The 21,398-nt window shown below is 38.1% G+C and overlaps 1 protein-coding gene across 11 annotated transcripts in view; it reads right to left on the reverse strand.

The window, feature by feature from the left end:
- The window catches only part of FAT3 (FAT atypical cadherin 3), a 407,022-nt gene that overhangs the window by 83,479 nt on the left and 302,145 nt on the right, over positions 1–21,398 (reverse strand). For 10 of the 11 annotated variants that reach the window (XR_005563057.1, XM_027750637.2, XM_027750635.2 and 7 more), the window contains 3 exons: positions 14,158–14,297; positions 4,297–4,572; positions 2,568–2,778 (listed from right to left, as the gene is read on the reverse strand). Coding sequence is in view for 10 of the 11 variants with exons in the window: in XM_027750637.2 (XP_027606438.1) it covers positions 2,568–2,778; positions 4,297–4,572; positions 14,158–14,297 (627 nt within the window). In the remaining variant the exon portion in view is untranslated. Of the gene's footprint in view, positions 1–2,567; positions 2,779–4,296; positions 4,573–14,157; positions 14,298–21,398 lie in introns of those variants that run through there. The other variant, XM_039380043.1, reaches the window with a different exon arrangement.

Consider the following 21,398-nt stretch of genomic DNA (forward strand, 5'->3'; position numbering starts at 1 on the left):
GGTGCTGTACACAGAGCAGTAAATGTGAAAACTGTAGCTGGAATGCCAAATACATGGAATCCTGAATGAAGTGAGGTAGTGTGAACTATTTTTAAGATGTAATTCACTATCTGTTGTAATTCTGGGGCAAGGAGGCTAATTTAAGCTACATATTACTGTATGTAGTTCAATAATGGTAGTGGCTTTCTATTTATATCCAGCCTTTCTGATCAGTAAAGTTTACTCTACTGGCTAAACCAAAAATTGTGCTTTTCACTGAGGAGCTGAATTCTTCCAGAGCTACAAATTCTCATAAAAACCACAGCACCTGTCGCATTTACAGACACTACAAATGATGCTGCAGTTATTTTGTCAGTGCTTGCTAATACAAATAATTTTTAGCCCCTGACTGCCTCTGTAAGGCCAGAGCTGGTTCTTCTCCTTTAACAATTTCTTATGAAATTATACAAAAACTACTTTCTTTACCAATTACTTTCTTCAGATGTAAGATGAGGTAATTCCCCTGAATGACAGGGTTGTGTACAATCTGAATTCTGCAGTTAAAATCAAAATTATCAACAGCAGATTTTATGGATCATAGAAACTACAGCAGCAGAAGACTGAATTTTGATATATCTGAGACTGGGACATCCATGGACAATGAAGCTGGAGGAGTGTGGGGATCACAGTAAACAAAGGTTTCAAGTCTGACACTGCAGGGAGAGCTCATGACGAAACAGAAACAGCCTGTAATGAAAAACAGAGTCTCTAGAAACCATCTAATAGCTAAAGCATCTTTTCTAATCGTAATATTTTTCTGTCTGCATCACGTATGATTCTATTACCACTGTAATGGGAACCATACTCCTAACATGTCAGGTTGCTCTTTACATTGTGGTAGCACCTCTATATGATTTGGTTTGGAGCCCATAATAGTAATGGGGTGTCAAGAAAAAGCTGGGAATAGCCTTGAAAAACATTGCCCCAGGAACCTAATCCGGTCTGCTCCAAGTTTGTTCTATAAAGGCACAGTGTTGTCCTGCCTGGGCATGTGTAAAACTTCCCCTGACCTAAGATAGTGAGAAATAACTGGTAAGACCAAATGCGGTGCAAAAGGAAATACTTGTTTTGGAGTGCTAACATCTTTGTTGGTCTAATTGCAACACTTATAGGTGCAAAAGACTTCACTTTCTGATTTGCTGAATGTACTCTCCTTCCACAGAGCATACAGGATAACTACAGAAAAAAGGTTGCTTGGGTCTTCTCTAAGCGTCAGGTTGTATCAGCTTATTTTAAGGTGTGAGCTTCAATTGTATGAAGTTAAATCAGTATGACATTCTTAAATATTAGATATTCTTATTTCATTACTTTTTTTTTTTCATTTAGCCTGTTCCTAACTGATGTAAGTCATTGTAACTGTAAAGAAAAGTCTTTACAATAATATAGGGACAAATAGTGATACAGTAGGATCAGAGCCTAATACTGGGAAAGGCTTGTGATCTGCTTAATATGGAGACAATCTAAAGTATTTGTGACCTCTTTTTAGAGAAATATAAGTCTCAAGTTTTGCTTTTATTACAGTGGAAAGATTCACATTACTAATGAAACCCTTCAAAAGTAGAAATGAAACATTAAAGAACCCAAAGGTTACAAATTTCTACTTCCTTCTTTCTTTTACCAGGCATCCTTCATGTATATCTCTTAATGGTTTATCTCAGAGATAATTCTTAACTTCAGATTCATGTGAGCCAGAGAAACTTACACTCACTTGCATATGTGTTAGAGATAATGCAAATGTTTTATTATCATGCTGTTGCACCAGCAGAGGAATTTCTTTTGCTGGTACAGATTACATGGCAAATGTAAATATCTAGAGTTTAACAGCAAAAGCAATTTTAATCTGGTGTCATCACATCCTCCCTTAGTTTCAAGAGACCTTGTGCCATTAAAATGCTATGGCTGTGCTGACAGAAGTTTTCAGCATAGCCCTGGTCTTAGTCTCCGTGCTCCTCTGATCCAAATACTGGCAAAGACACCAGGAGATACCAGCTGTTGTGACATATTTTTATGGAGCATCCACTGTGTACTACTCTGAAGCCAGCACCCTGAAAACAAGTCACTGGCTGCAATTTTGAATAACTATGTTCTGTGATGGCTTTGAACCAATGACTTAGAGGTAACAGGCTCTGTAGCCATCTAGTAAACATGAATCAGTCACAGAATCACAGAATGGTTGGGGTTGGAAGGGACCACCGGAGGACATCTAGTCCAACCCTCCTGATAAAGCATGCTCACCTACAGCAGGTTGCACAAGATCCCACCCAGGCAGGTTTTGAATATCTCTGGAAAAGGAGACTCCACAACCTCTTTGGGCAGCCTATTCCAGAATGAAGTTCTGTTCTGCCAGGCTTTGGGTATAGTAGTTTCAAAATAAAACCGAAACAACCAACAGAGAAGGTGTCTCCTTCCCCCAGCTGTAGGGGAGAAGGTAGACCAAAGAAGTTTGTGTGTCAAGGTGGACCACTGTCAAAGCACTGCTCTGCATATGGCATGAATCATGACGCTTCAGTTTCAGCCTCTGTTCTAACCTGCTTCAATAGTGTAGATAAGCTCTGCATTTTCTCCTTTGTCTTTGTCCAAAGCTGTGACCTGCAAGACTGCTGATCCAACTGCTGCTGATTCAAACACTGAGGCTTCATACAATGGACTGGTAAAGTATGGACTGTGGTCATTGGAGTCTTCCACGTTTATAATGACTCTGGCCAGGTTTCTTCTATAAGGAAATTCTTGATCTCGGACCTATAGAACAAGTGTATAACACACAACTTGATATTAATCTAGTAAAACTTCACAAATATTACTCAGATGAGTGTGAACTGCTGCAGTTCTATTTAACACAAAGTAATAAAAAATCCATTTGTCCCAAAGAACAGCCTAAAATATATTTCCACACAAGATGGTAGACAGTAAAATTAAAGGACAAGGAAAGAGCTTAGGTATTTCTTTTTTCACTTATGAAAAAATGCATAGCAATTAACCATCATGACATGAATTTCTGAAGTGGCAACCACATGACATCTTAAATTTGGGTTTAGGTTTGCAAGAGATACTTTTTTTTTAATACGTGCTAAATAGTAAAGCATGTGCCTTGCCATTACCTGCTTTACATCATAGAGGCATGTCAGTCTAGTGCTTGTAGCTGCCAATGAACTTCTTCCTTATTATATATGTACATATCTTTTTGAAGATGATGGCACCAATAGTAAGAAGAGTAGGAATTACCTTACGAAGTGCTGATAATTGACAACAGAGGTATAATTTATCACAGCTGTCTCAACTCCATACAAAATACCTCAGCACTGCTTCACTGATAATCCTGCCACCACTATCCCCAAAAGTTTGGTTCATCTTAAATAGAGCAAAAAACCTATCAGGTGGAGATCAAAACCAAGCATCAGGAAACTACCTCTGTCAGCCATGTCTCTTCGTGATTCAGTTTATAGTCATTTCTTAGTCTGGTCGCCAAAGGACTTGCAGCTTTTTACTCTGTGAGCTGAGACCACACTCAGCTCCTGCTTGCTGCATCTCACAGCAGCGTCTGCTTTCTAAGGTCCCCTGGCAAGATGCCCCTGTACTTAACACGTCATGAGTTGTTCCACGAGTTAAGTGGTTAAAGCAAATAGCAGAGTACAATGCTTAAACTAACACTGGTTTTTTTTTAATTAAAGAATAAAAAAATATATCTCCATAATATACAATCTTCACTTGAAAACAGGCAGACTTATGTTCTGTACCTTAGGCACACCAAGCAAAAATTGGTAATTATCTTTTTTCTGCATACCCAAAGATATGGTAATGTAGATAAAAGAAAGCTATTTTGTATATCAACAGTTTATGTACTGAAATAAGTCCATAAAAGTAAGCTATAAAGGAGGGTTGTATTCAGAAAGGCTGTAGCGTTCTCCATGGCAAGAAAGCAGTTATCTCCCTGTGAATAACTTCTCAAATAATGTTAAGCCTCACTTCAGAAACTCTGAAAATTACCTTGAGGGAGAGGACCAGATGCCAAGAGATTAAATAATTTCCTGCTTGCTCTCCCTTAAGATAGCAAATAACATTCTATACAATGAATTCACAATAAAGTTTCCCAAAAAGCTGAAATAAAAACTGTAAAATAAATACACAGCAGGGCAGGCAAGATGAAATTACTGACTACTTACTGCTCTAAGAGTCCTTTGCTCATGCAAAGACTAAGGAATGTATGCACCCGAAGCAGCAGTGATTGTGTCCCGACCCAAGTGAATATTGCATTCTTACCATGACATTAAGGATGTGCTTATCTTGAGCTTCGTGGTCTAATCTCTCAGCCGTATAGAGCACCCCAGTGCTGGGATCAATTCTGAATTTTCTCATGCTGACTGTATCAATGCTGCTGTGAATAGTGTAGCTCAACTTATGCTTCTCATCTCTGTCTATAGCTTCAATTTGCAGAATTTCAGTATCAGGGAGGATGTCCTCCGAAATGGTGACATCGTAACTTGGCTGAGAGAATTCTGGGCCATTATCATTGTTATCCAACACTTTGATAAGAACCTACAGTTAATAAAAGAAAAGCATTCAAAGTTATTGAAGTCTAGTCAGACTACTGAATAACACCTAAAGAAATACAATTTACTTTAGATGGTTGACGATGTTATGCTGCTGTATGGTGGGACTGAGAAACATTATTTAATATTAAATGCTTATTGTTCGGATCAAAAGACATAGTAAAGATTTGACTTTGGAGGTAAAATATTCCTAATAGTAAGACCTACTCAAAGTCTGACAAGACTGTATTTGCAGTATCTATAGGTTGGAAAATATTTCTACAATGGTCATAGGAAAGGCTTTGTCCTTCCTTGTAACTGCTGTGGTTACAAGAGACTTCTAGAGCTATTATGGAACTTCCTTTCCCCTCCAGTATTAATAAGGCTTTAAAAGAATCCCTTTCATGTTACTTAAATCCACTTTTTATACAAACAAGATTCAGCTGAATCCTGTGTTGCTTTCTGCCCAACATATTGCATTGGGACTTACTAGCAATGTCAAATTAAGACAGCAGTGGAGACTTCAAGTTGCTGTTATACCTTAGATTGTGTTAGAAACAGTGACACTTCATGAGACGGAAACAGGACATACCACTTCACTACCATGCATGCCCACCCCACTCAGTTCAGTACATACCACCACAGACAGGTAACCTCCACCAAGGACAGGTAATCTCAGGGCGTTGATGACAAGGAAGGATTATTTTTTTGTTTCATTCTTGCTTTGCCTTTGGAAGTGATGGTTTTCCTTATTGCCAACTAATTCACTTTCCCCTCCAACACATATCTGCCTTCTTTCTGTTGCAGTTTATTAATGGTATAACTGCTAAAAACATGAATGAACACTGTGCTGTTTGCTTCATGTCTTCTGTAGAACCTTGGTATTGACCCCTAAAGAAACCTGGAGAGGGGGAATACAGCCCAGGGTGCTGCTGTTGCTGCCTATTCCACCCATTTCTGTATATTACAAGCTGACTCTGGTAACTAATAATAATCACTATTTGGCAAGCTTTGCCTTTCACAAGTTATGTTACGCATGTTTGGCTCTGTTGACATTTTGTAGTTTTCACCATTGAAGAAGTCACTCCCTGGAAGAAATATGCTTTCCAGACTTTGTATGCCATTATTGCTTTGGGCAGTGTGGCAGCAAAAACCTTAGCAAACTGCATAATACTGAAAGCTGAAATGTAAAGGGCTGACTCTTTTCCAGTGCTGGAAACAAGAAGTATCTTTAGCAGAATACTCCTGTGAAAGCACACGTCTAATTTTACAGTAAGTGAAATGGAACAATCTTTTTATTCAAAGGCCTTGAAATAAGAAACAGTCCAATGAATGATATGGGAAAGGCCATGCACAGGACTCTTCCTTTAGACTAGGAGACTTGAGCCATCAAGATATTTTCTTTGTTGCTTTGAAAAGTACTTGGAACTTTTTAAGCAATTATTTTATTATTTTGCTTGATTAAGCCCTGTTCACCCATATGTTCTTAACAGAAGAAAAATACAGCTATACTTTTACTGCAGTATTGCACAGACGCTGGCCTCAGAGAGAAATGAAACTTTAGATTTGCATGATATGTGGAAGGGTTTGCAGAATACATTACCACAAGGAACAAGAGCAATTGTAAGCAGCAGTCATAATGAACTAGCCTGGGAACTGTTTAAAAGACAGCCGAAATAAAATGCTCTGTAAGTTAAATGGCATAAGACTTCAACTGCGTATTCCATATAATTTAATTTTCATCAGATTATGGTACACCAGAGTGAAGCAGGGCAAAACCTATATTAAGTGATGCTTCAATCTTGGACAGATACCAATAAACTTTGGGGGAAATATACATTGCTGGGCCTATAATAATGATGAAGACTTACTTAGCTTTTTATACTTTCTTTGTTGCTATATAATATATCAAGGTGTGTTTCTGACCTGACTGAGGAAAAAAAAACCCAAAACCCACAAACCTACATCATAAAAATATGTCAAGAAATTAGTTGTAACGTGAAAGAAAGCCTGAGGAAAAAACTAAAGATTTCAACTCTAATGGGACATAGAGCCAGTGCTGAACCAGTTTTGTTAGTGTAAGGAAGAGACACTGAAGCAACATGAGTTGGGGATAATCTGATTACCAGTGTTTAATACTTACAGACATCTTCTCAAGCAGTTTTGATACCCTCAGTCCTTGACTGATTTTTTTACTGCCGCACCGTTAACTCAGATAATTTAGTTTTCTTTTACTTCATGGACAAAAACTTTGTCATGTATCATTTTAGATAGTCTAACAGAGAAGTAAAATCTTTTCAAATGGACTGAAAATACCAAGAGTGTTTGACTGTGCTGTGGCTAGCACAGTACAGCCTATCTTGAACAAGTAAGCTTCCATGTGAGGGACAGGCTTGCATCTGTGAATTTTTAAAATTTTTAACGTTTTTAACAATGTTTTTAATATCAGTGTGTGCAAGCTCAAGCTATTCTGGAAGAAAAAACCCCACAACTTACAGATGCACATCAATGTGTCTTAAAGTTACTGCTACAGATGTGACATGCTATTTTATTTGTGTGGTGTCTGATCACCCCAGTGCAGGGGCTCATTTCCCATTATATCTAATGCATTTTGGGATCACTGGCAAATTGAGAAAGCAGAGGAGGGCAGAAAGGTTTATCCATCCCAAAGCTTGCACTATGACTGTGCAAGACACAGCTCCATGATTTATGCCTTCACTAGACTGCACAAACTAAACAGGGTGGAACTGGATCTGCATCAGAGGCTAAGGGTAACCTATGAGACTATGGAAATTACAGAGTGGATTCACAAAGCAGCATTTCTTCTCACTGAAAAAGGTCTAAGCTAATGCCCTGACACACATGATTGTGCTTAGGGAGTGCAAGCCATGGAAAAGGGAAAAGATTAAAAAATTAAGGTACTCGTTCACTGTGGTTATCAAACTTGCAGAGAGCTATGCACTTAAAATTGCTTTGATCATTTCCAGAAAAGAACTTATTTTTCCTTTTTTTTCCTTTTCTCTCACTTCACATCTACTGTAAAACTGATCAAGTGCCTGTTTAAGTGGCAGGCACCTTCCTCCCCAGAGACGACAGTATTTTAATGATTTGTCAAGTGATCCACATGGAAATACACATTATTTATTAGTTATTCTGCATTTCAACAGCCAGTTCCATCTGGAGATGGAAAGCAAGGCGTTAGAGATGCTAATCAATAAAGTAGTCATTATCAATGACAATTTCTTCTATTGAAGCAGTTAAGAATATTTGTAATTTTTGTCAGCTGTCCCTTAAAATCCCCAAGACTCAAATGTAATTTTATCACTACAGTCTCTCCTTTAATAGAGGGGGGTGGATTTTCCTTGCAACAAAAGAAAGTTAGATTATGTATGGGAATACTGATTATTCAAGCTCTGTTAAACCCAAGAATGGAACTCTTTAATGATCTTAAAAATTGAACTGTCTTGGGAGTCACTTGAAACAAAATCAGGTAAAATAAAATGGAATTTAAGTCCCACTTTAAATAGATATTAGTCCCTCAGTCCCTACAACATTTTTGAGGAGTAAGTGACCATTATCCCCATACTTTGCCCAGCAAAAGACCATCTTGCAGCAAGGTTAAATGACTTACACCAAAGCCACAGAAGTGCAGCAGCAAAGCAAGGGAAGGTGTTTTAGGTTTATTTTTGATCCACACCCCTTTTATTAGGTCACCATAAAATGCCACCTTTGTTATGCAGATTTCTTGCTCCAGCAGGATTACTTCTAGTAAGGTGTTACTTAAAAAGAGGGGGCAACCTTTTCCTTTAATAATGGACAAATGTGACACTGACAGGAACACCAGGCTCATAGAAAACCTTATCCTACAAACATATGTGAAGCTGAGTAAACTGAATGCCACCAGATTGTTAATATGAGGAAAGCTTCTCAAATTCATTTAATGGATGCCAAATTTAGGCATAAAATCTTGGTACTACTGGCAAATTTCCAATGACTTCAGAAGGGTCAGCACTCTGCTCTCTGAAGTCTTAAGCTTTAGCCAGCTGGTAGCACATCTTTCACCCCAAATCAAGTGTTATACTACTGAAGTGACTCAACGACTCACAGTATCTGTGTAATTTAATACTTTCTACAGACTTATTTCCAAATGGAAGACATGGCAAGAATGAGCTGTGTTGCATAAATAACCTTTATTACTGTGTAGGTGCCTGGGGTGTTAAGTAGTGACAACACCCATTGCGTAGAATCAAAGACAGGCTTTAAAAGTTTTCCAACACATCCCCGAAAGGAGATGAATGGAAATGTTTACTATTGGTTTGCCGCCAAGTAGGGATTCCTCTTTGTGGAGGGCTGTGCAAGATTACTGACTGAACTACTTTTCATTGACAAACATTAGCTTCAAGTCTTTTTTCCATGCTCATAAAGCAAACATGCAGCAAAGCAGTCTCTGCCTGGTTCTCCTTGAAAGCCCATATATTTTCCAGTGCACCTTGGGCTTCAGAAAGGCAGGCTTGCCTCCTTCTGCTTCCTTTGTGTGAATCCTAATTTACAGTCCGAACAAGCACCTCGCTATAAAAGACTTGCTTCTCCCTGCTCACTTCCTATTTCCCACAGTTAAGAAGAGTTTCAAATAAAGGATTCACGGGCCTCCAAGCTTACAAATTAGCCAAAGTAACACTCAGAGCATTAGCAAAGACTTTGTACTCAAAATGGTAAGTGAAAGGCTTAGAGAAATACAATCAAATTAAAGCAGGACAAAACCTAATGCAGGAAGTCTCTCCAAAGCTGTTTTTAACGTCGCCCATAACAAATACATTTGGTTTAGGTACAAATGTATTTGAGTGAAAACTGGGTAAATGCCAGCAGCTGCTTTAGAGACATTTGAAACTGTAAGAATCTGTTGGCTAATTGTTTGGTCTGGGCACCATGTTGTAGTACAACCTATTAAGTGCCTGAATTATTTAAACTCAGGTTGCACTTCTGTACAGGTTTTGAAACCTATTTTGATTTAATACTGCTTTCAATAGTGTTACCATACAGCTTTATTTTCTACTTTCTGACAAGTTGTTCACTCCCCCAAACCTCAATCTTAACATAAATATGCAGTTTCCCTACCAACTTCAGTGGCCAGTTATTTATACTTTACTCTGCCCTTTGTGTTATGTTAGAACAGAAAGAAAAATCTTTCTTCCACAGGCAAGGCAGTGCCGAGATTGCTGGATGTGACAGAAAAAAAAGCCAAGGATGGGTCAGTTCTAGTTGGGAGGAAACATTCAACTGAGCAAAACTGAAAAACTGAATTGAAACTTCACGTCTCCTTGTCCGCTATAGGAGAATCCACAGCCCAGAACTGCTTCTGGCAGGCTCTGATGTCTTATCTACATTTTGGCCATGTTCCTCTAAGAAGAGCTTTTCACTATTCAGTTAAAGAACCACCCTCACTCAGAGCGATTGATCAGCTCCTCTCTGTTAAGAAAATTTTATAAAGAAAAGGTGTTCTCTGAAGGGTGAGACTGAAACTCACAGTTGAAGGTCAATCCTCAGCACAAAAATAAATAAAAGTCCACAATCTCCTGCAAGGGGAGAGAGATAGAAAGGGGCAATAAGCAGTAACTTTTTTCATCTGCTCTTTCAGTCTGGTTGGGTCCAGCTGGAGGTATTATAAGTGGCCTAAGTTTTGATCTGCAAAAACCTTTTAGAGGGAGATGCGTGTTACTCTCTGAGTGTCCACTCTACTGGTAAATAGTGAGATGGTTTTGCAGTAAGTGGAACTAAGGTGCTTTTTGCCTCCTAGCTTGGAAGTAACAGCCTTCATTCTCTAAAGCATCTTTTCCATACCAGTTAGGATGATGAGAAAGAAGGAGAAGGTAGGAAAATAAGCAAGAAGCAAAACTGTCTTTTTCATATAATACCATCACTGCAGGAGGCTGTTCTCAAAAGAGGTAACAATCTGCTAGGACAACATTCTCAGTAAAAGTGAAACATTACCATAACTTAGATGATTGTTCAATTGTTCCCCACTGTACTCTACTTCTGTGGGTATTTTAGCAAAACTCAACAGTATGTACTACAAATAAGTAAATAAATGTCATTCCTTTGTTGTGCTTGTAGGTAAAAGATTTGAATTGTTCAGTAAAAGGAAGGATTTGGGATAAACCTGACTCGTGACCAGAACAATTTCTAACATTGCACAGTCAAAGTTAGTAAAAATTGTGGCAGGAGCAGGCATCTAGGTGCCACTACAGTGATTTCTTGCTGGGAGAGTCCTCTCTCTGCTCAAGCAAGGGCAAAAGACTGCTGTGCAGCCCAAAGGGAGGCGATGGCAGTGGCAAGGAGCAGAGTCTCTGGCTGCTGTCCTGGCTCTCTCTCTAGCACATGGGATGCAGAAGCCCTGACCCCCCTCCCAAAGGCCAACAGCTTGCCTGGCAACTGCAGGAATTGTGCTTCCTGAGGATTTAGAGCAAACACACACCTTCAGCCTTTAACAACTGACAGCATGGCCTCAAGCAATCATAGGAAAAAGGAAAGGGAAAAAAACCAAAGCTCTCCCTGGCTAAGTCAGAAGACTTAGCCATCCTAGAAGTTAATTCCCATGACAGAAGTTTTACACCCACACTCCAAATACATAAATCAAACAAGTCAACATTTGTTCATATATACCCTCCTCCATCCCTTTCTAACCCAACCGTGCTGCCGGCACAGCTGGTGCTCAGCTGAACAGGCACCATAGTAAATGGTAGTGGCTCAACAAGTCCTGGCACTTTGGTTCTCACTTTGGAGACTGTATTCTTTTTGGAAACCTTGATCATCCCCAAATCAATCAGGCTTTCCGTTACACAGGAAGTTTGTAACTTTTTTTTTTTAAATATTCCTCTTGCCTCTTTTCACAACAGTGAACTATTATTAAAACAGATGTAACTTTTAAATCAAAATGATCTCCTTCCTCTCACGGTACAGTAATGAACCATGCGCACAGTAAGGCATGAAGGAAGTGAGCAGTTTAGCAGAGTTTAAGGCATGCAGGAACATTGCTGAAGAAACTTCCCCAAGTCCATACCAGGGATCATGTTACGAAAACAAAAATCTTTGGCATTTTTATGCTGTATTTTACCACCTCCCACTATATAATAGACAAATGGCCTGGAGGAGATAAAGGAAAACAGGTGGGGTGGAATAAAAAGTAAGACTGTTCCATTTCACATGGTGATGATCAGCTGTTTCATAATAAACCATCATGGTTTGTGGGGAACTTTATACTATTTTACTGTTAAATAAGGGGATGAATTTATATAATTGTTTTCTACCCACTTCTTCTTCTACCATATCTTCCTGCAGCTACAGTTAAAAATGCATGTATGTGCATGGGACAAAATATTTACAATGTTGTTCTATCAAAACTCAGAATAAGGCCACTGAGAACCATCAGTAGATGCTATTTTTTTCTATGTTATATTTTACTTAAACCCATCAGTTTGACTTTTTTTTAAAATTATTGTTTCAGAAGAAAAAAAAGATGAGGAAGGCAACCAAAGGCTCCAAAGTACAGCCAAAAATACAGCAGGAAAGTTTTATAAAATGGAGTGATAAATAGGCAGGCCATAATTCTGTCAGTTTTGAGATAATAGTTGCTTTTGAAATCTCTGTTGAAGACCAAAAGAAACACATTCGCAGATACCCTGACCATAATTAAACAATTAAGCAGTATCCACATTGAGAAAAGGAGGTGGAGGAAAGAAGGGTCTGTACCCGCTAGTGATTATCTAATGCTATACTATTTCAATCTGAAATGACAATCTTACATTCCTAAGTAGGTCACATCACTGTTACAAAGAATGCTGAGGCTTCTTTTAGAATGCAACAGCTTTACTGAAATATGTTTTTACCATATGTTTTAATTAAAAATATAGGGGTTTCATCCAAATAGGTTTTGAGGACTGTTATATGGGTCAATTTATTAAATCAAAAGCAGCAGAAACAATAAACATAATAGCCATGAGAAATTAGTTGTATCTAGCATGTTTGAAATTCCCTATGCTTTTTAATATTTCTTCTGCTGAAATGTTTACAAGAAACAAAAAAGGTCATCTTAGGAATTCAACACCATCTGAAACGTGGACTGAGAGTGTCGCCAAGATTAAAAAACAAAGAATAACAAAAAGACTACTCAAGAGTTGAATAAAATGCCTTATGGAACAGGAACAAAAAGAGGTCAGTCATTCTCCTTCACTTGTCTACCAGAAGACTGGAAGGTGATTTGAGCATTGTGAGTAAATGCTTCCTGGGGAGAAAACAGTGTTTTTTAAGGAGTTCTTTAATTAAGCAGAGAAAGGCATAACAGGGAATATGGCCAGATACAATCAAGCTTAAAATAAGGGATGTTTTTAGCAGAGACGCAATTAATTCTGAAACTAACAGGTAAAACAGTGGATTTCCCACCACCTAACTTACTATCAACTGATGTTTTCTTAACAAGGGAGGATTATCAGGAGAAATTATCAGATATTTTAGGGCTGGTTATAAACAGGAAATCATTGAGAAAGCACTCAATGATTTAACAATCTCTTAGGAAAGCTGGTGTTGTGCCTCAGTGAGTACAGATTTACATCTGAACTATTTGAACAAAAAGGCAAGGTAAAACAGAAGCATCTGTGCACGCATGCATATATGTAAATATAAAAAATGTTCAGGCCTTCCTTCTGCATTATAAAGAGGCAAAGAACATCACAAACCTATTTTTTTTTTTCCATTTACACTTGAGCAGTAACTCAGATGTAGAATTTCAGGCCCTTAGAAATCCATACCCCACAACTCCAACTCATATTGAAGGATTTTGCTGTTTGAAATCTGCCTGGTGTCACCTGGATCTGAGAGTCCCTGTCCCTGTGCCATGACCCTGACCATGACCCAGACTGGTTTCCACTGAACAGATATCCAGACATTGTGTCAGGATCTCTCCATCAAGGATGTGCCAGAGCCAGCATTACCCCAGCCCTTCATGTTTATCTGACCTGACTCTTTAATTGATGAAAGGCACCGAGCCTGATAAGCCAGCCTGGTTTTAAAAGGTTCAGTGGGGCTGTTTTGCAGAAGACAATGTAATTGCAGGCAGTGACACCAAAGGAGAGATCCTCTGAATTTTAAGTTTTGCCTCTGAACAATTTCTTCTCTGAACAATTGATCTGTGTCCCACATTTGGGTCTTGGGAGGATGAGAGGTATAAAGTCCATTTATACAATCAATAGCAATATTCCCCAACACCACAGAAGCACTATTGTATTTTGGACCATTATGGGGTGACACAATTGTCAAAATTTATGCTTTGCTGCCTGTGATAGGGACTCCCTCAGCTGGAGGAAGGCAAATTACTTTCATGTGAGCATGAAGAGAACAAAAGGAGAAGTAACGCTTTGAAACCTTCAACAGTCGATTCTTTGCAGCCAGATGGAAAGGCTCTGAAAAATATCCCCTCCATTAGTTATCGGTGGTCTCAAAGGATGAGGTTTTACTTGAATGGAAAAATTATTAATTTTTATAGTATATACATTCCACTAAAAAATTAATAACTTGCCAAGAAAGGAATGTGATATTCTACCTGAGTCGTGGCAATGTTTGTTCCATCGGTGACCTCCACAGTCATATTATACATTGACCTCTGTTCTGCATCCAAGGGCTTTGCAACGACAATAGTGCCCACTCCCTTCTCCGCGTCGAAAGAACTATCGTAATTCCCTCCTAATTGTTGCACAAAAATACAGTTAGATTAGCCATCTCTGGAAAATTTCCATTGAAAAGTGGACATATCTGTTTACTGGCATCCATCTTAATGGTTTGCCTTAGCATACACAGTATATCTAGTGATACTTCTTTGTTCATAACTCATTTATATTTCAAAGCACAGTTTGTATATTGGAAAGCAGATATCACTAAAATGCATTGATAAAAAAAAAATCTAGCAGTATATTTAAGTAAACCATAGTTAAGTCTATAAAAAGAATCAAATGGCCATAAGTCCATAAGATGTGTGTCCTTGTAGTTTGGATAATGAACACCAAAAATTATCTTTTTGTATAAAAATCATTCAAGGGCGTTTTATTCTACAACTTTTATTTTTAGGAAATTCTCACTGATGCTTCTGGGTGCAAAGATCATCATCTGAGTTTTTAAAAATTGCAATTATAATCAATTTTTAAAATGCAAATAGAGATTTGTTAAGTTAATATTAAGGAAAATGATAATTGCTGGCAGCAAAGGTCAAATTTTACTAGTCTTTTAGGAATTATTCAATAGATCTGACAGGATACACATCCTGAATTCCTTTCCATAAAAAAAACCTTACAAAGCACTGTTCTAATACTAACATCCCCTTTTCCTGTTACACACTGAATGATGCAGCAGTGGGAAAACTCTCCTGAGTCTCAGGTGAAAGACCAAAAAAAAAAGTCTATTAAAAAGGAAAAGAAAGCTATAAATGATTTGAGATTGAAGAGTTACAAGATTTCTAACCCACGGTTACAGTTTATAAATTAGAACCAGTCATTATTTTCAAAAGAAAGCACACACTCCCTGCTGCTAAGCTGTTTCTTACTCACTCATCTATGAAGTGTAATTTACTATTAGTTGAGTATGAAATTTTTGGAAGCTGGGGACAAGGAAAGGTGGAACACAACACTGCTGACAAACGAACTCTTGAGGTATATTCATCACACAGCAAATGCAATGTCACTAGCTACATTCCCTGACAACCCAGTTCTACAAAGAGAAAAAAAAGCCTTTCAAATCACACTGGCTATAAAACTTATGTAAGCTTCTCAGACCTCAAGATGAGGTCCACAGATAGAAAAACACTCATTCCATTGACTTTGCTCTGATGCAATATGTATAGAGATACATATGTGAATGGCTGGTATTATCACAGAATGGCTCTCATTTTATGGCTGGGGACAGAGAAGAGAACAGGAGAGTCTCTTCTACTCTCCCATCTGCATGGTTTGCTGACTAAAAAGTGGTCTTATTCTCAGAAGCAGTCATGAATTTAGTGAGAGGAAAAAGGTTTTGGCATTCAAAGAAGTTGAAGATGAGGAGGAACCACAGCAAAATCACAGCCTCTGAATTCCTTAATGTGAAGAAACCCTCACTATTACCTCTTGCACAGGCTAGTGCAAAGAAAGAGTAAGCTGGAAGAACCACTGCTCTGTCTGTATTTGCCTTGGAAGCCATTCAGGCGTTGGGAGAAGAAAGAGGGAGGAGGAATAAAAGTGCAGGTAACCACTGCAGAGGAAAGGCAGAATTGGTGAACTTGTGCCCACTGAAATCATCCAAATGCAGTAGTTTCAGACATGCCACCAGAGTTCCCTGTGCTGAATATAATATATACGTATATAGAGATCTAAGCCTAACAGATGCAGTTATAGTTCTCCAGGAAAACACTGACACTGGATCTGCTGTGATTTATGGTGGACAGAGACATTGCTTATTTCCTATCCTCCTTCTGCAAGCCCAACTTTCATGGTTTTCTCAATTTATATATATATATATATATATATATATATATATATAAACACTACTGACACTAGAAAAAAAACAAAACATAATTGCCCTTGACATTTAAGCAATAGCAAGGTATCTGGACATTGATCATATCTTTAGTGTTCTTCAAAAAAAGAAAAAAAAAGTTAGTCTAGAAGAAAAAGTTTCTCTCCCAATTAATGTTTTAAATTGATTTACTTGAGAAAAATTGCACCATGAAAACCTCCTTTGAAGAAAAGAGTTTGAGATTCATGCAAGGAAATCTCTGCTGAAATGAAGCTAGCCTTGGGACAGTAGGCTCTTTACAAAGAGCATGTTTCATGCTGATAATCATGAAAACAAAGTGAAAGTCTGTACTTCAAGATGCTTAATAACCATCTTAATGAGCAATCAAAAATTATATGCTATCAACTGGCTTACAATTCCAAAAAAAATCCCCTGCCTTTAAAACTTCCAAAAAGTAACACAGAGGGATTAGCAATAGATGTTTTAAACATCTGTTGGCTCAGAGCTGGGTTCGCAGTCTATTGCAAATACACCAACTTTGTCAAGCTGTTTTCATTAAGTGAAGTATATTCTTCTCCAGCATAAGAATTGAATCCATCATGTGAGTTTTTTATACATTTGTCACATCTTCCAAAATGGTCTAGTGACAAATTAATCTTGGTTGCCAGCCACCCCAGTCTACCCATGTAACTAACCAGGCAATGCACTTCATTTTACATTGAATCGTTTTCTATTAGACAAGGCAGAAAGTGCATCAAACACTGAGGCAGAGATGGATCAGAGAGCATCCTGCTGTGGGATTTGTGATTACAATCTATTTTGGAGTGAAACCCTGATTTATTCATGATTCGGTATGGTACATTTTAACACACCATGGTTAGATGAAAAACCACGCAGATGGCTGAACTTCTGGGAATAATGTCTGAGATACTGGGTCCTGCCTCTCATCTGCAGTATTAGAGGCAGTCTGGAAAAAGTTTGTACTGCTCCTCAACTTTCATATACACTCAAAATAGGTCCTCAGATGTGTTAAGTCTACACAAGGCCTACTGTGAAGCACCCAGAGGAGCATCCATCACAATCATCTTTGAAAGATGTATGGGTGCTGGAGTTGCACGAAGAGACAGATAAAATTCTTGTGTAAAAACAAATAGGAATCTTATCTTAAAAACTCTTGCAGCTGGGAAATCGTAAAACCACTTCCTTCCAAAGCTGCCCACGTTGAGGTTGAAGGGCTGAGCCCCCGGGAGGTAACAGCTGAGAAGGTGTTGGCTTTTGGAGTACTTGAAGTTCGTTTTTGAAAGCATGCTGCCATGTCTCTACCACTCTTTTGAAGTGAGCTCGACTGCAGTGCCATAAGCTCCCACAGTATCAATTTTACTACTGGCCATTTAACATTTTCTTTGATCACAATCTTTGGATGAAAGAGGGCTAAGGATGATAGCATTTTGTTCAGCTGCTCAATTTTATTAATGTGAATTTTCATTACTTATTCCATTTTCCAGAATATGGCACGTTTTCCTTTTTATTGTCCACTAAACCCTGCTTTCAGATACAAAACATGTAGAAGTTGTCTTTGCTAATGTGCTTGCAATTGCATTAGGAAAGAAATATTTCAAATGAAGATAATACATCAAGAGTTCCTCAGGCACTTTCGGAAAATCAGTGATGAAGGCAAGATGATGGAACTGGCAAGTTTGCTAGACAGGATGTCCTGAGAAAGCATTTTAACACTGAATAACCTCAGAGAGATGTGGATTAGCTGTTGTCTGTAATACCATTGCAGGCTAAAATGTAATGCTGATATATCTTCAATACAGATTAAAGGCTTTCCTTAAGATACTCTGATTAGACTGAAGTGATTAGAGTAGGGCTTCATGAAAATTCCACATTTACTTGCAATGCCATCTTTGGATGAAAAGACTTATCATGGTGGGATGATAAAAATTCATGCAGAAAGCACTTTTTCTCTCTAATTGCTGTTAAGATTCCCGAAGTCACCTAGCACAGATAGTTACGTCTACACTTTGGACACCTAAAGTTAAGTGAGATGATTTGCACCCTTACTTTCTTGATGTTGATCTCAATGCTCTTGCATAAGCCCTGGAAGCATTAAATTTTTAGAACTAGTAATTTTTTATGTTATCTGAAAGCATGTTATAGTTCATATAGGATTTTCCAATTCCAGCTGTTATCCGGACAGCTGTAGAAACAGTCCCTGATACAAAAGATCTTATTAGCTGGCCCTCAACTATGGATTTTTAGAACAGCCCCAATTTTCAATTTAACAGATAGTATAGTACACTTAAGAAGATCTCTTAAAATCGAACCGAGATAGCTCTGAGCCAACAGACTATAGGTTGGGTTCTTGGTATAGAGGTGGTTATATTTTCTGTCTGAGTCTGGAGTGTTTGTTCTTAGCTTATTTCTTGGCTTCATAGTCACTGTGAGCATATTTTTTTTTCTGACAAAAGTCCCGTGTGCTTTGGAAAGAATTAATTTTAATAAAAAAGATATCTAAAAATCCCCAAACCATTGTACCTTGCAAAACTAACAAGAGAGGTGCAATGGACAGGCCAAGGAAAATGTCCTGATCTGTTAGAAGGGGTTTCTAAAGGTCAGCTGGAGAATTTGCCTAAGGCAAGATGCAGTGCAAATCTTACATTCCCACAGAACGTGGGCTCTGCATCTCTGTCCTTTCGAATTTCAGTGCTGGGGGCTTTTAATTTTCAAACATATTCCTCTTATACTGTATTTTGCTGCAAGCAATTAGTTTTTTTGGTAGTACTTTTCCTAGATGTAGATTGTTTTTGGGAAGATGCTGAGCTTCCCTATATTTCTGTCAGCTGCTGATACACAGTTTAAGATGGGATCATGTTTCTGTGAGAAATTATTTTCACCTCTGAGAAGAAAACATGGAGGACTTGTGGGCAAATGAGTCCCATGTGAGGACTTTTTTCCATCTTTTCCAGTGGAATGATCCAGAAAAGTGGGATTGAATACACATCTCAGACATATTTGATGACTGTGGAGAATGACTTGTTCAGTCTTAGATGCGAAGCTGGATCACACTGAACTCTGAAGGACATCCCCAAATCAAATACAAGCAAAACCTGGCAAGAGTATTCCTTCATTGGTAGATAGCAAACAACATATATACTTCATGTTCAAACTTAACAGAGCCAGGATATACTGAGATCCTCACACAAGTCTCATTTGGCCTACCAGGCCACAATGGACAAGTGGACAAGAAGAGAAATACAGGAGATGATTTAATTTAGAGAATAGTCGCCTAAACCACATTTTCTCAGGTCATAGAAGATTCTTACTTGTCTTGTCCCAAAGTAAGCTAACAGCAAGAACAGTGATGATAAATTGGGCCAATTGCTACAATTCTCACATTGCTCAGAGCAGAGAATTAGAGCAAAAACACAGAAAACCAATTCACCCTGAAATCAGAGGTGAGTCTAAAGTACCTCTAGGATTTTCAGAAAAATCTGCAAAGCCAAAATTTCCATTTCTTTTGTTTTCAAAGATGATGCAATAAATGTAATAACTGTCTCAAGAAATAAAAAATCATCTACAGATTTTGTTAACCATAACAGTAAATATTAGTAATATGACATGCAAATATTATTCTTCTATGTACTATATCATGCTAAGAAGAAGAAAGCAATACAGACTGAATTTTCAGATAAAACTATTGTAAAGAGAACCAAAGCCTTGAGTTTGCTGCTAAGAAGCTGAAAGCAAGAGCATAAAAAGCAGAAAAAAAAGCAGAAAGCTATTTTAGATAGTTCCCGGAGAAGATCATTCAAAGGAAGCTAGGGAGCTACATGTTTTTGACACTAATGAAAATTTGCAACACTGTGAATTAAATGGACAATTAACTAAAATTAATAGATATTGAAATTATCGCCATTTAAGCACCCTTGGTAAAAAGTTCTGATGTGCTTTCAAAGTTTGGCTGCCCTTACAAAGGCACAGGCTGGGGGAAGAAGGAAACATAGAGGGAGGACTGTTTGGAAAACCGGAGAGATGTTGTGCAACACGCTACTTAAACAAAAACTAGCACCATGCAGCTTAGTTCCAGTGTCAAAGTAGACACCACTAACAAAGGGAAAAGGATCAAAGGCAGAAAAGGATCAATTTATGTGGGAGAAATAAAGGTCTCTGACTTATCTTGGAGTTCCCATTGAAAATTAGTTTCTCATAAATGACTGAATAAATTTAACACAACTGAAACAGCCTATCTTTATGGCTTTCACATTGTGGGATCCGCATGAACTGAGACTGGTGTTGAACACAGTCTAAAAACAGAAAGCGGGTATGACATCTCAACTATTCCCAATTAAACAAACCAAAAACCAGCTAAGCATCCTGTCCCTCTCTAGTCCATAAAGGGAAGATGATCTCGCTGACTATAAGGCAGCTCTTGGAGCTGATTAACTCAAAAACAGTTATTTGAAGTGTATATAATTTAGGTGCAAAGTTGGGCAGACAGAATACTATTTAGCCAAACTTCATCTGCCCTCCATCCTCTTTTTTTTTTAGGTGGGAGAACGTGTACGTTATGCATTAAAAAAAGAGATCCTCTGGAATTCCAATGTCCATTGAGTTTGAAAAGGTCATAAAGATAAAGGTCATGCTGCAAACTCTATATTAAACCGTGCCTCTACAAAAGCCTTCAGGGTTTTTGTTGACATTACTGTGAACTATGCACGGAGGTTCTGAATCACAAAATACCAGATGGAGCAGGATCAGGTCTAGATTTTACAGCAGCACAGAAGCCATCTATTGCATCAGCAGTCCCATACAGCCTTTCACACATGACAATTAAATTCTACTAATCCCATGTCTTTCATTGGGCTTTTCAGAACCAGACCTCAATGTTCCCCAAAAAGGAAAGTGTCAACATTTTTTTTTCCCCACATGTTGATACTGAGGAACAATGAGAAAAAGTGGTTTTTGATACTGACACTAAGTAATGGCAGCAAAGATAATCTAAATACACAATGTTCTGTTCTGTAAAACTCTCCGGGTAAATTTCGTCTTTGCACCTTGTATGCCAAGTGTCTGGAACAGCAAGGTCTTCTGCATGCCCAGGACTGTTGGCTATTCCTATTAAATGACAAACTAAAGGTTTAAATTTTATAATGCTCTCCCTATAATCTCTGTTTGTTAGGCAAAAATGAAATATTATTATTATAAGGTGTTGCTTGATTGCAAGTGATTCTAATGATATAAAAGAATGCAGTGGTAGATCAGGGGCTTCTCTAAGGGCTTAACAGATACAGCATT

The sequence above is a fragment of the Pipra filicauda genome, unplaced genomic scaffold, assembly GCF_003945595.2.
Source record: "Pipra filicauda isolate LSUMZ 115617 unplaced genomic scaffold, ASM394559v2 scaffold184_size3518187_pilon, whole genome shotgun sequence".
Classification (NCBI taxonomy): domain Eukaryota; kingdom Metazoa; phylum Chordata; class Aves; order Passeriformes; family Pipridae; genus Pipra; species Pipra filicauda.